General features: G+C 45.9%; 1 protein-coding gene across 2 annotated transcripts in view; it reads right to left on the bottom strand.

Annotated features, from left to right (window-relative positions):
* The window catches only part of PLCB1 (phospholipase C beta 1), a 497,312-nt gene extending 482,768 nt beyond the window's left edge, over positions 1-14,544 (bottom strand). Inside the window, exon 1 of one of the 2 annotated variants that reach the window (XM_082215463.1) lies at positions 14,110-14,544. In XM_082215463.1, coding sequence (XP_082071589.1) covers positions 14,110-14,208 — 99 coding nt within the window. In that variant the 5' untranslated portion in view covers positions 14,209-14,544. The remainder of the gene's footprint in view (positions 1-14,109) is intronic. The other variant, XM_082215462.1, reaches the window with a different exon arrangement.
* Between the last annotated feature and the right edge of the window lie 1,286 nt (positions 14,545-15,830).

Genomic DNA, 15,830 nt, shown 5'->3' on the forward strand with positions numbered 1-15,830 from the left:
GCAGCTGCCCTTTGAAAAGATGACAGAAACAAAAGCTCACAAGGTGTGTATTAAACAAACAAAACCAAAGGAGCCTGCAGCAAAAGGTTGCAGCACAGGCTGCTCCTGTTCAGAGTTCTAACCAGTCAAACCCTCTCTTCTAGGATCTCCCTCTCCATTTCCAGTCCAATGGTTAAAATAATATAAACACTCAGCATTCTGTGGTTTTTGAGCGTGCTCAGTCTGAAGTGGGGAACACAACAAGCAACACAAGCAACACGAAGACCAGTAAAGTGATACCTTGGGTTAAGTACTTAATTCGTTCCGGAGGTCCGTTTTTAACCTGAATTTGTTCTTAATCTGAAGCACCACTTTAGCTAATGGGGCCTCCCGCTGCTGCCGCGCTGCCACTGCACAATTTCTGTTCTCATCCTGAAGCAAAGTTCTTAACCTGAGGTACTATTTCTGGGTTAGCGGAGTCTGTAACCTGAAGCGTATGTAACCTGAAGCATGTGTAACCCAAGGTACCACTGTATACTAGATAGCACTGTAGTTCTTATTGCATAATATACATGATTTAGTACAACAAAAACAAAATGTGTACACTTGTAAATATATTTGAAAACAAATGAACACACGTCTGTCAATCTTTGAAAGTCCGTAGAAGTATAATAAATCTATGGTTTAAACAAAGTAATAGATGCTATCCTGTGGCCTAAGCGGTAAAACTTTTTAGGCGTTCATGGTGCCAAAGTAGTACAGTGGTACCTCGCAAGACGAATGCCTCGCAAGACGAAAAACGCACAAGACGAAAGAGTTTTCCGTTTTTTGAGTCGTTCCCCAAGACGAATTTCCCTATGGGCTTGCTTCGCAAGACGAAACATCTTGCGATTTCTTGCGAGTTTGTTTCCTTTTTCTTAAAGCCGTTAAGCCGCTAAGCCGTTAATAGCCGCTAAGCCATTAATAGCCGCTAAGCCGCTAATAGCCGTGCTTCGCAAGACGAAAAAACTGCAAGACGAAGAGACTCGCGGAACGGATTAATTTCGTCTTGCGAGGCACCACTGTAAGTGAATAACAATGTAGGATCCCGGATAATCTGACTGTTTCGCTGGAATCTTCTTCAGCACAACCCATAGTTTAGAGTGGTTACATATCCTCATGACCACTGCTCCTTGTGCATTTTTCTAATCTATGGATTGTGCTGAAGAAGATTCCAGCGAAACAGTCAGAGTGTACATTTGTTTTCAAATATATTAGAGAATTTACAAGTGTACACATTTTGTTTTTGTTGTACTAAATCATATATATTATGTAATAAGATCTACAGTGCTATCTAGTATACTGGTCTTCGTGTTGCTTGTGTTGTTTGTTGTGTTAAGTTTGCAACACAGGAGTTTGTTGTTCTGTATTGAAGTGGGGAACAGACTGGGGGCGGGGCAACAGCCCCTCATGAGAGTTTCTCTCCTAACAATTTTTTTGTATTTCTGTAAACCTTGGGGTTTCTCAGTCTCTGCCTACGGAACTATCCATACACATGTTTAGGCTGCATCAGGAGTCAGACTTGGAGAACGAGTTTGCTGTTCTCATATAGCAGGCATAGGCAAACTCGGCCCTCCAGATGTTTTGGGACTACAACTCCCATCATCCCTAGCTAACAGGACCAGTGGTCAGGGATGATGGGAGTTGTAGTCCCAAAACATCTGGAGGGCCGAGTTTGCTTATGCCTGTCATATAAGGTAAAGGGACCCTTCCCCATTAGGTCCAGTCGTGACCGACTCTGGGGTTGCGGCGCTCATCTCACTTTATTGGCCGAGGGAGCCAGCGTACAGCTTCTGGGTCATGTGGCCAGCATGACTAAGCCGCTTATGGCAAACCAGAGCAGCGCATTGAAACGCCGTTTACCTTCCCACCAAAGTGGTACCTATTTATTTACTTGCACTTTGACGTGCTTTCAAACTGCTAGGTTAGCAGGAACAGGGACCGAGCAACGGGAGCTCACCCCGTCGCGGGGATTCGAACCGCCGACCTGCTGATCAGTCCTAGGCTCTGTGGTTTAACCCACAGCGCCATAGGATGCTAATAATAGGAGCTCTGCTGGTAAAAGAGATGATGCAAAACTATCACAGATCTAATATAGTTTACATTGCAACTGAAAACAAGCTTCCCTTTCTTCCCTTTAAATGCACTTCATTGCTGAGCTTATTGTAGCTGTTTTGAGTAGAGGCAGGTTTATTTAAGGCTGCCAGGCATTTGAGGAGAATAGAAACCCTTTCCTGCCACACTAGCATCTTTTAAAAGGAGATGAAAGTGTTTCATCTTTCCCTTAACTCTGATGTAACAGGGTGACTCCCTACTGTAGTGGCTCAGTAGCAACTGAAATGTACTCCAGACCTGGCAAGAGGCACTTTTATCCATTCTGACTTCACTTTTTCAAGCTTTAAGCTCTGGCTCTGAGCACAGATTCTGAGGCGGGCACTGGCATCAATACTATTGGCCCGTCTGCTAGTTTTCTGACCAGCACAAAGTCACAGTCGCTTGCAAGGAACACCGTGCTCAATCAGTCCATGCAGCATTTGAGTTTGTGTCAATCAAAATTTTAAAGAAGCAAGGGCTACGTCAGAACTTTAAATTACAACAGAAGAGCAGGAAGAGCCCATTTTATACGGTTGGGGTGAGGGATCAGAATGTGTTCAACTGGCTCAAACCAGGAATCCTCGAGGTTAAAGTTTAAAACATTCCCCTCTTGCCTCTGCCTCAAACTTCAGCAAAAGCCTCTTCTGAACTACAGGGAGCAAACCTTCTGTTACTGTTCAACTTCCCAATTAACTTTGACTTATTCACTGGGCCTGTGCCTCCAACCAAAGAACAATGCATGGAACAGCCCAGCAGTAACCTCTTTCCATCCAAGGTTTTGTTTTTTACATTCTGCCCAGCATACTTCTGCAGAAGGGCACTTAAGAAAAAGATGTATCTGGGATGAAAGACAATTTGTCCTACAAGATTTGCACTACATGCTAATTTCACAGCACCAATCGCAGCATTTACTTCTCGATTTTACCTCCATGGAAACCCCACTAAACATCAGTGTTAGAAACTCAAGATATATAAGCTAGGCGCAAAATGGCTCCTTAAGCCAAGGTTACAGTTTAAGGAAATGGAATGTCTAGTTGCCATTTGGGCGCAATATGGTTTTAAAGTCTTATTTTTCAAACGATCGACTGATTGTGATTGATTATCACTTAAACATGTGGCCAGTTGAGATGACAACCTTAAGCTAAGCTAAGAACTTTGAGAATTTAAGGAAGAAAAGTCACTTTATCCAGGGACAGTCCATGAATGGTAGTGTAACTGGGCCTTGTCAAGAAGGGATCCTTGCAGGCCCATGATGCCATTGGCCAGTTCCCTACCTCTGACCTCAGGGCAGCTTACAGGCAAAAGGTCCCAGGTTCAGTTTTTGACATCTCCATATTTTTTACAACTAACTCATTCATTTTTCCTGTTAACTCTGTCACCATCTTTGCATTTTCGTCAATTTTCATTCCCATCCTATCCAGTTTTCGGTCCGTAGTCCTAGAATTTTCATTCATCTCTTTCTTCATTTCTAAGATGTCTCTTTTCAGTCCCAAAATTAATTCTTTCATATCCATATTTATATCTGAATCAACAGTTGAGTTTCTTCTGCTAGGATTGGTAACAGAACTTGATATCACTGTATTTGCAGATTTCTTATTTATATTGGACATATCAAACCTAGTTTTTTAAGTTCAGTGATTGTTTTAGCAAATTAAATTGATAAACCAATTATATGGTTCAGTTTCACTCTTACTATCCTAGTGGTAATAATCTGGCAATCACACACCTAATCAAATTACCTTGTACCCTTAGATACCTAAGGAGTGTTAAAGGTTTTAACCACTGAAAAGGCAATGACCTAGCATCTTCAGTGGAAGGGGTAGCAGGGCTGGAAATATCTAAGAGCAACACTGGCAGTGAGAGTGGAATTGGACTGGATGGATCAATGCTCCAATTAATCTGGAGGGACCATGGCTCAGCAGTCAGGCACACACAGAAGGTCTCAGGTTCAGACCCTTGGCTTCTTGGGCCTGCAAGACGGGGCTGTTCCGCCAGGCCTTTGGTCAGGGCCCTGTCTGACTCCTCTCCTTTTACAAGACCCTGCATATAAGTGGCCTAACTCTTCTCACCGGCTCATACAAATAGCTGAGTCTGGTGAGGACTTAGGGTTCCCAACCCCTATAGCTATAATTTGCGGGTAGCCATCTGATCTTATTTTGATTTTAATCCGATTTTAAGCTGTATTTCAGTCGATTGCTGATTTTTAAGTCTTAATGTATTATATATTTTGATGTTAGCCACCCTGAAGCCTGGTTCTCGCCAGGGAGGGTGGGATATAAATTAAAAATTCTTCTTCTTCTTCTTCTTCTTCTTCTTCTTCTTCTTCTCAAATGCAGAATTTTAGGGAGCAGGTGCTGAGAAGGATATTTTAGCAAGCTGCTGCTGCTGCTGGCTAGAGTGGAAAATACATTGGGTTAGAGATGAATCAGTGGTCCAGCTCAGCCATATAGGTTTATAAGAAAAGCAAGGCATAGTCGAGATATTCAGATCCCTTGAAACTGAAAATTTAACACATGTTCTTTCTGCACAGCACTGCTATTCATGGCAGTATTTAATTCCGAACAGGCAAGCTGCACTCTGAGCAACATCGCCTTTTCATGCCATTTTCAGGAAATCAGCTAGGAACATTTCTCATGTCGCATAATGGCTTTTCGTGTCGCCTTCTCTCCACCAGAACGGTGCTGTAATAATATGTGGGAGATTGTGCCCTCTTGTTAACAGATGGAGTGAGCAGCTAGCTACATACAACCAACCAACCAACTCCTATGCACTTCCACTTCAGCTCTTTTCCCTGGTGGGACACAGCTCCACACGGAGACGGGAAGAGAGTGAAAGCAACTCTGGCTGTGGAGGAAAAGCACAGGGGCATCTTTAAGTTGTTGCTGTTTAGTCGTTTAGTCGTGTCCGACTCTTCGTGACCCCATGGACCACAGCATGCCAGGCACTCCTGTCTTCCACTGCCTCCCGCAGTTTGGACAAACTCATGCTGGTAGCTTCCAGAACACTGTCCAACCATCTCGTCCTCTGTTGTCCCCTTCTCCTTGTGCCCTCCATCTTTCCCAAAATCAGGGTCTTTTCCAGGGAGTCTTCTCTTCTCATGAGGTGGCCAAAGCATTGGAGCCTCAGCTTCACGAACTGTCCTTCCAGTGAGCACTCAGGGCTGTTTCCTTCAGAATGGAGAGGTTTGATCTTCCTGCAGTCGATGGGACTCTCAAGAGTCTTCTCCAGCACCATAATTCAAAAGCATCAATTCTTCGGCAATCAGCCTTCTTGATGGTCCAGCTCTCACTTCCATACATCACTACTGGGAAAACCATAGCTTTTACTATACGGACCTTTGTTGGCAAGGTGATGTCTCTGCTTTTTAAGATGCTGTCTAGGTTTGTCATTGCTTTAAGGGGATGCTAAACCCCATCAGGGCACGACTTAGCAGCAGAAGTCTAGGGCCTCCCTCTGCAGAATGAGAAGGTCCCCCAAAAACAGCAGGGCCAGCTTACCACATTGCAAAGTAAGCATAGGAGCAAACTCCTAAGGACTCAGGTCCCTTCGCCAACCCATAAAATATTTTAGGGGCTCGCTCTCCCCGCCCAAGTTGATGAACATTGCCATTCAAATGGTGTGTGTGCTCCATGTCTTGCGGTCGATTGTGCAAGGCAGTGGTTACCTGGGCTCCCCAATACTGTATTGAAGTGAACTAACACACGTTATCATCTAAAGGAAGGGGGAGCTATTTTAAGACAATTAAGGGGCAAGTGGGGTTCGTCAACCAGGGAAGGTAGCCCATCTAGGAGAAGGAAGACTCTGCGCCTAAACTTCTGCTGCCTTGCAGGATATCTTGGACCACTGCAATGCGCTCTACGTGGGGCTACCTTTGAAGGTGACCCGGAAACTGCAATTAATCCAGAATGCGGCAGCTAGACTGGTGACTGGGAGTGGCTGCTGGGACCATATAACACCGGTCCTGAGTGATCTGCATTGGCTTCCAGTACGTTTCCGAGCACAATTCAAAGTGTTGGTCTGACCTTTAAAACCCTGAATGGCCTCGGCCCAGTGTACCTGAAGGAGCATCTCCACCCCCATCGTTCAGCCTGGACACTGAGATCCAGCGCCGAGGGCCTTCTGGCGATTCCCTCATTGTGAGAAGTGAGGTTAAAGGGAACCTATTTTTAAAAGACATCTGAAGGCAGCCCTGTTTAGGGAAGTTTTTAATATTTAATGCTGTATTGTTTTTAACACTCGATTGGGAGCCACCCAGAGTGGCTGGGGAAACTCAGCCAGATGGGCGGGGTATAAATAATAAATTATTATTATACATTATTATTAATATCTTTAGAAGAATCATAGAATCATAGAGTTGGAATAGACCACAAGGGCCAAGCAGGAAACACCATCAGAGCACTCCTGACATATGGTTGTCAAGCCTCTGCTTAAAGACCTCCAAGTAAGGAGACTCCACCACACTCCTTGGCAGCAAATTCCACTGTCGAACAGCTCTTACTGTCAGGAAGTTCTTCCTAATGTTTTCCTAATGTCAGGAAGTTCTTCCTAAAGAAGAAAAAGCTAAGGAGGGTAGCAAGGTATGGAAAGCCGGTGAGCTGTGACCAGCGTCAGCTCTCTAACGTCTCAGGTAGAGGATTTGTCCAGACCTGCTGTTTGCAAAGCCTTTTGAACTGAGCCTTGGACCTTTGGTATACAAGGGGGCTGCACTGAAAATGCAGGGTAGAAACAAGATAAGATAAAAAAACACATGCATGCTACAACTGAGCTATGGCTTTCCTACAGCCAACTAGGTGCAGAGAATTCTACAACAGGCACATTTGAAATTGATCATGGGACCCACTCCCTCCTCCTCACTCTCAAGATCAGCCAAGTGCAAAATCCTTTTCACCCTTTGGATGGGATCAGGCCCCAAGGAGGCATCAGCAAGGCGACAATACTATCCCACTTACTCCAGTGAACTTTGTGGGAATTGTTTCTAAGTAAACAGTGTTACTAAACAATGCATAAAATTGTGCTGCAAACACGGCTTATCACCCGGTAGGGCAATGAGGGCTCTGAGCGCATTAGCAGTGGCTTATTCAAGCAAAGCAATTAGTCAATTTATATTTATTCAGCTGGGATTTGTGCTTGCACTATTAAGAATAAACTTTAAAGTACATGGTAGCTTTTTTCTTTTTAAAAAACAAGTTCTTGCTGCGTCCTGCACTAACTAAAGCAGGGGCCAGCAACCTTTTTCAGCCATGGGCCGGTCCGCTGTCCCTCAGACCATGTGGTGGGCCGTACTATATTTTGGAAAAAAATATGAACGAATTCCTATGCCCCACAAATAACCCAGAGAGGCGTTTTAAATAAAAGCACACATTCTAATCATGTAAAAACATGCTGATATCCGGACCATCCGCAGGCCGGATTGAGAAGGCAATTGGGCCGCATCTGGCCCCCGGGACTTAGGTTACCTACCCCTGAAGTAAAGCTTTCAAAGAAGTACAGGGCATTTAGCCTTTCCCAATAGCAAAGGTTCTCCAAAGGTGCTATAAAGGGATTAAATCCCAAAATGTTGTCTCATTTCAGTTTTGCATCTTACCTGGGCAGCTCAGGAGTAGTTAAAGCTTACATTTTTTGCTGTTGCCGCCTGAACTCACAACTTTCCCAGAACCTGCCCATTAATCAGATGGGATTATCCCTCGTGCATTCCTATTCTGCTTTGGAAGCACTTAAGCTGCAGTGGCATGGCAAGGATACTTTCCATCCTGCTTTGGTGTACCTGCTTCTGCTGTTCATCAACTTGAAATCTGAAGGCTGGATCAACAGACAGATGTAGAGGGGTGGGGAAAGAGGGGCAGGCATACACTGGGGGGAGTGGAGATCGGCATGAAGGATCCTATACAGTGTTTTATCTACATTGGACTTTAATACAACTTCGGACTGAACGGACATCAGAATCCAGACATGTCTCACATCTGCATTACAACAGATCCAGTGGGCCCAATTTGATGTAGCTCCCAAAAGATTTTCCACATCCCAGGACATGCACTCGAGTGTTATAGACTCAGATATATAAGCTAGGCACCAAATGGCTCCTTAAACCAAGGTTGCAGTCGCCAAAAGGGAATGTCTAGTTGCCGTTTTCTAAACCACTGAGCCACTTGGGCTTGCCGATCAGAAGGTCAGCGGTTCAAATCCCCGTGATGGGATGAGCTCTGTCCCGGCTTCTGCCAACCTAGCAGTTCGAAAGCACACCAGTGCAAGTAGATAAACAGGTACCGCTCCAGCGGGAAGATAAACAGCGTTTCCGTGCGCTCTGGTTTCCGTCACGGTGTTCCGTTGTGCCAGAAGCATTTTAGTCATGCTGGCCACATGACCCAGAAAGCTGTCTGTGGCCAAACGCAGCTCCCTCGGCCTGAAAGTGAGATAAGTGCTGCAACCCCATAGTCGCCTTTAACTGGACTTAACCGTCCAGGGGTCCCTTACCTTTACCTTTAAGGCAGCTCTAAAGTCTTATTTTTCAAATGATGGACTGAATGTGATAGATGCTCAGTTAAACATCTGGTTAGTTCAGATGACAACCTTGAGCTAGGTTAAGAACTTAAGGGGGGGGGAGGACTTAAGCGGCAGCTGAGGAGTAGTTAAAAGTAGTTAAGGGGGGAGGGAATTACTGGACCCAGGGACTGTCCACATATATATTGGCCTATTCTGACCTAGAATCATAGAATCATAGAGTTGGAAGAGACCACAAGGGCCATCGAGTCCAACCCCCTGCCAAGCAGGAAACACCATCAGAGCACTCCTGACATATGGTTGTCAAGCCTCTGCTTAAAGACCTCCAAAGTAGGAGACTCCACCACACTCCTTGGCAGCAAATTCCACTGTCGAACAGCTCTTACTGTCAGGAAGTTCTTCCTAATGTTTAGGAACCTATTTTTTCCTAATGTTTAGGAACCTATTTTTCTTAATGGTGACTGCTCCTGCTCAGGCTGCACAGAGAAAGCATTTTGGCTCCTGAAATTCATTCTGACTGGGCAGATAAAATAGAACAAGATAGAATACTACAGGGTGTGTTGCTAGTGTGTGAAAACAGTCAAGATCCAATGATCCCCAGACATGCACCTCCAGGTGGTGGAGATGTCAGGTGCCAGGATGGCACTTGGACATCTTTACTTGGGACGCCCAATAATTATTAAATCATTATTATTGGTTGCAAGTGGCCAACAGCCAGGTGCAAAATGCGCCTGGCTAATTTCAAACACTGCACTCTTTCTGCACATCAATATGTTGTCTCTTGGTACTAAGGGCCATACTAGGAAAGCCAGAGAGATCTGCAATTGATTCTTCCAATGTATTTTATTTGGGTTGAAGTTGCAGAATAGTGGGATTTAAATTTTTCATACAAACCACTCTATTAGGTGTTGCTATTAGAGCACTTCCAAGAAAGAGTTTACAGTGGTACCCCAGGTTACATATGCTTCAGGTTACAGACTCTGCTAACCCAGAAATAGTGCTTCAGGTTAAGAACTTTGCTTCAGGATGAGAACAGAAATCGGGCTCCGGCGGTGCGGCAGCTGCAGGAGGCCCCATTAGCTAAAGTGGTGCTGCAGGTTAAGAACAGTTTCAGGTTAAGAACGGACCTCCGGAACGAATTAAGTACTTAACCCGAGGTACCACTGTATTGTGGACTTAGTGACTGCTCATGCGTGCAAGTTTTGCGTGTTGTCACCTGCATCCCAATGCCACCTTGTATTATTTTCCCATTTGATCCAGATTCCATGGGAAAGTTCAGATAAAAACTCAGAAACAGTAAATCCAGATTAAAGGGAGGGAGGTGGAAATGGGATAGCATTTTGATGAGAAAGATAATAAAGAAACCCCCCAAAAAACCAAGCATCACCGAGTTCGCAGCAACCTGCTGTGTGAAAGCACCCTCAGCCACATAGGGCAAAAATAGGACAAGATTTGTTTCCACTGTTTTCACAGTTCGTAGTAGCTACGGGATGTTGAATAGGAGCAGAGGAGAGAGAGAAAGGAATTAAACTGTCCCCACCTGTCCCCCATGGCCTCTTTCGGAACAGACATCAGATCTGATCACAGAACTGCCACATCTAGTTGGCTTTAGGATTAGAACGAGAGACACGCTGCATACACTGGTTGGTTTTATTTATTTGTGACCTTAGGGCTAACTGTGGTTCTAGTTCCCAGGACCAGTTCTATACAAAGATCTTTAACTTTCAGAGAGGTCAGAGTTTGTTCATTGCTGTTCGAAGCATAGCAACACTTCCAGGACTTGACATAAACACACAGCTTTTACACTGCTTGATGTTGATGCCAAGAGCATAGACAGAACGAGAGGAGGTAATTTCAGGCATGGTCTTTTAAACCCTCTTTTCAAAGAACACGTCGTCTGTGACCTGCCTGACATATCTGAAGCCAGCACTGATGGAACAGCTGCCTGCAAGCATTTCGAAAACTCGGCCACAGAAGGCGCTGATCTAACTTTACCCGCAGGTGCTCCCGCAGTTTGTCGCAGCTGCTATTAGTGACACAGATTATTTAGGACATTGTTGCACATATAGGAAAGGAGGTCAGTGACCACTGGTCTGTCTAGCTCAATATTGCCACGCTGACTGGTAACAACGTCCCAAGTTTTCAGATGTTCCCCCCTTGCGGTGTCAGGGAATGGACAAGGCAGATGCTCTACCAAATCAGTTGGTATAACCAAGGGCACCTTCACTATTTGGGGTTGGACTAGATGACCTGCGGGGTTCCTTCCAACTCTACAATTGTTGGATTTAATAAGAGGTGCCTGCCTTGTAATCCTGTTCTTTGCCTCCCTTTGGTACCCAATGCATGAGCACTGATTTTTCCTTAGTGAAGGAACTGCAGAAATGTCTTTGATCCCGACTTCTACCAAAACATGCCTTCACTGCACCATATTTGCCATATTGCCATATTTTTAACCAACGCGTTGCATTTGCTCCTCTGACGCTATACACCGAAAAGCCAACATGTGTTCGGAAATGCTTGGCACCTCATTTTGTCTCTGCTGCCTTCCAGATGTTTAGGACAACTCCCACCATCCTTGACCATGCTGGCTGGGGATGATGAGAGCTGGAAATCCAACAACATCAGGAGGCTGCTGCAGATCAGAAGAGAAATTCTTGTGATTAAATCCATCAAGACCTGGCTGGGCAACTTAAAACCAACAATCTTATCCCCTTTAAAGCAAAATTTCAATAGCAGCAGAGTTAATTGTACTGCAACCCAATTATACGCTAGATGGGCACTGACATGCATTCCTTCCTCACTAGGAGGAAGACAATCGCTCTTAAACATCTTCCTCATGAAGAGTTGTGTCTTCTGAACCCATAAAGTGGATTATAAATGCGCTGTTTCACAGGTCAGCAGCAATTCTGCTCAGAATCCAGATCTTGCAGCGTTTCTGATAAGCTGTTCTCAGCCAGTTGCATGTTTGGGCATCTAAGCATTTAATTTTTAAGGCTTATTGAAATGCCAGCTCTCCCTCAATTCAGTTTGCTATACTTAAATGCCCGTTAGGGTCACAAACAAGTCCCGTATCCTCCCCAGTTGGAAGGGCTTATCAGTGCTAAAGCCCCAACGGAAACACTTTTTATCTTAAGCTGTTTAACCACTGCCTGTGCCTGACTGCTCCATTAGACTATATGTAGACATCAAGACCAGAGATATGGAAATAAAGCATGATTGGAACTGCCACTCTTCATTTAAAAAAACAAGCTTCAGCTTCACAGCATCGCTCCTTCTATATGAGAAAGAATATTTTTGCTATTCCTGCATCCAGCAAAACCCACTCCAACTAGTGTCCACCGTAATAGGAAATGAGAAACAAAAATAACATAACCTGTTAACTTAAACAACACAACCTGTTGACATAACCTATTAGCTTAAACTCAGGTAGAAGTGGAAAGAACTTTTCTTTCTTTTTCTTCTTTAGGATCTCCACTTACAAATCCAAATTCTGAAGCTGTAGCACAGGGGTAATCCAAGTTCAAGAGAGAGCACAGTGAGGAATAAACCAAGCCAGCTTCTCTATAAAGCGATGCACAGAGAAGTCTTGTTAGCAATTATGTTAGCAAATTAGTTTTCCAGGTTTCATGTTTTTACTTTTTTATGGCCAAGCACTCAGTGATGTGAGCCCCCGCCTGCCGTGATACAGTCTAGGTGCAGGTGGAATACCTGTGAGAAAAAGACCACAGTGTACTCTTGCTTGTTCCTATGCCTATCAAAACAAGGGTCATGCCAGAAGGGGGAAGAGGTGTCACTTTGTAAATAACTGCTTGTTACTTGAGCCAGTGATGCTCTCACCACATGCGCCAATTTCTACCCTCAACACTAACAAAGCCAGAAGGTAAGGTGCAAAAACACCATGCCCCATAACAAAACAAGTTCACTTTATAACCTTTACCTTAAAAGGCAAATTGTGGAATGCAACGGTAATAAAGAAGCAAAAATAAACTAGATTCTAAATACGTAGAACTGTAGTGTCAAACCTATTACCACCTTCTGTCTTTGCCTCCCATGTCCTCAGTTATCTGTTTTAGAGTGCAAGCTTTCTGGGCAACGGAGGTCTTCCTACTTTTGCCTATGGAACTCTGTAACACTCAATTTACCAATGCCACTGTATGTACCCATAATAAGTAGTTATATGACAGCAAAAACTCTGAGGACCTGAGAAACTGAGTGAAGACTAGCTTACGGAGAGGTTTCTGCATCTAAACAGGGCACTAAAGAGTGCAAAAATCAATTTTTAAGGAAAAGATCAAGTAGCAAACTTTCTTTAAAAAATAATAATATCCAGTTCCAAGTTCCACTTAGAAACATGGCAGGGGGATGGACCAGACACTACAATTCTATTATTATTTTCCCTTCAAAAACTCTCTCTGTGTGTATATGCACACTAGGCTATGCACATACCCACAAGAGCTGTGCCCGTTTCTTCTCAACACAAGCACCAAACTGCTTGTCTAAATCCACATCAATGCATTTGAGTTGCTTGTTGCCAAGGGTAACTCGTTGGGAATCAATGCTCTTCCAATGTTTCGCCACAGAAAAATCAGACCGGCTCCACCTTCCTGCTTCTCTCCCAACTTTAAGGCTGGCAGCACCTGCACTCGCTTATCCCACCCACTCGCAGGACCCTGCATTTGTCAGGATGCTTCGCAACCCATGCGACAGCATTTTTGCTTCTTCATCTCCATGCCATCCATCCATCCTTTTGGAAAAAGAAATGACATAACCTAATGCCAACTCTGCCTCCACCACTCCACTTTATAGAGATTTCTGCTTTTTCCCAGAAGCACCAGCAATGGACAATACATAGGGAGAACTGCCAGATCCCCATTCAAGCCCACTGGTACAAATTCCATTCATGCCCACCTCCCTTGCCTGTCTCTCAAGAGTAAGTCTTTCCCAGCCCTATGCTCCTTTGGCTGGACTGGCTCACACCTGGAATCGTCGGCATGCAAAGCACTGAATCGTAGAAACATAGATTTGTAGAGTTGGAAGGGACGGCGTGGGTCCTCTGTTCCAATCCGCTGGCGTGCAAGGAGCATGCACAACATGGGGCTCGAACCCACGACGCCGAGATCAAGCGTCTCCTGCTCTACCGACCGAGCTACCCCAGCATGTACTCTGCCCCGGAGCTAGGGCCACTTGGGAAACCCCTGCGTGCCCAGAAGCAGCTGAAATTTGACCCGATCCCCGATTCTGCGTCTCAGCAGAGCCCATCTCAGACACGTGTTTGTGTGTGACCCAGCCACCGAGCCCAATGAGCACCACGCGCCCTTGGCGAGGCACCATCCCGCACATGTGGCGAGCCCCCCGGCCGATGCGCTCTGGCCGTTGCGTAATTACGCGTAGCGTTTCCTCCTTCCATCCCGGCACCCTCCACCCATCAAGGTGAGCGGGGAGAGGGAGCAAGGAAGGTCGGGCAAAGGGCGGCCGAGGCGGCGCGCTCCGCAAACTTACATCGTCCCACTTGACGAAGACGGTGCCTTTCTTGAGGTTCGCCGAGACGCGGACCGGCTGCAGTTGGAGAGCGTGCACCCCTGGCTGTGCCCCGGCCATTGGCAGCAGCACATCGAGGCTTCCCAGCGGAGGAAAATGGGAGAGAGAGAGGGCAGGCAGGCAGGCGGAGGAGGAGGAGGAGGAGGAGGAGATGGCAGCCGGGAAAAGCCAGAGCCTGCCGGGATCGCTTGCCTTGCCGGTGGTGGCGAGGAGGAAGAGAGCAGCAGCAGCAGCGCTGCAAAACGCTGCTCGCCAAAGGCAGGGCGAGCCGCACGCGCGCCTACAGCAACGAGCCACCCATTCCGCGGCACATCCTATATAGCGAGCGAGAGACGGAGAGAGGCGCGCGCGCGCGCATACACACACACACTCCCCCCCCACACACACACTGGCTCTTCCCGCTGCTCATGCAAATGCTGCTGCCGCCCTCTCCTTCCTTTCCCGGCTGACTCGTCCCCCAACTTTTCTCCGCGCTCAGGGAGCCTGCGGGAAAAGGAGGCAGGAGGGCAGCGCCATCTGCTGGCCCACGGCGCTGCCTCAGCTGAGGGCGAGCAACCTCTCCGCACCGCTTTATTATTATTTATTGAATACCGCCCTACAGCCGGAGGTCTCAGGGCGGTTCACAGAATAAAACTCAACATATAAAACTACAATATAGATAGCCAAAGTAAAAACAACAACCCAATAACCCCAAACCACATTTTAAAAGGGCATAGGGAATTAAGATTGCTGGAAGAAATATCAACAACCTCAGATATGCAGATGACACAACCTTGATGGCAGAAAGTGAGGAGGAATTAAAGAACCTTTTAATGAGGGTGAAAGAGGAGAGCGCAAAATATGGTCCGAAGCTGAACAGCAAAAAAACGAAGATCATGGCCACTGGGCCCATAAGCTCCTGGCAAATAGAAGGGGAAGAAATGGAGGCAGTGAGAGATTTTACTTTCTTGGGCTCCATGATCACTGCAGATGGTGACAGCAGTCACGAAATTAAAAGACGCCTGCTCCTTGGGAGAAAGGTGATGGCAAACCTAGACAGCATCTTAAAAAGCAGAGACATTACCTTGCCAACAAAGGTCCGTATAGTTAAAGCCATGGTTTTCCCAGTAGTGGTGTAGGGAAGTGAGAGCTGGACCATCAAGAAGGCTGATCGCCGAAGAATTTATGCTTTTGAATTATGGTGCTGGAGGAAACTCTTGAGAGTCCCAGGGACTGCAAGAAGATCAAACCTATCCATTCTGAAGGAAATCAGCTCTGGGTCTTCACTGGAAGGACAGATCCTGAAGCTGAGGCTCCAATACTTTGGCCACCTCATGAGAAGAGAAGACTCCCTGGAAAAGACCCTGATGTTGGGAAAGATGGAGGGCACAAGAAGGGGACGACAGAGGACGAGATGGTTGGACAGTGGTCTCGAAGCTACCAGCATGAGTTTGACCAAACTGCGGGAGGCAGTGGAAGACAGAAGTTCCTGGTGTGCTCTGGTTCATGGGGTCACGAAGAGTCTCACACGACTAAATGACTAAACAACAACAGGCTTCAGCCTACTTAACCTATATATAAATCCAGCAATGGTTACAGTTGGGATAGGGACATGCGTGGCGCTGTGGTCTAAACCACTGAGCCTCTTGGCCTTGCCGATCAGAAGGTCAGTAGTAAACGGCTGTCTGTGGACAAACACTGGC

The sequence above is a fragment of the Podarcis vaucheri genome, assembly GCF_965113315.1.
Source record: "Podarcis vaucheri genome assembly, chromosome: 3".
Taxonomy (NCBI): domain Eukaryota; kingdom Metazoa; phylum Chordata; class Lepidosauria; order Squamata; family Lacertidae; genus Podarcis; species Podarcis vaucheri.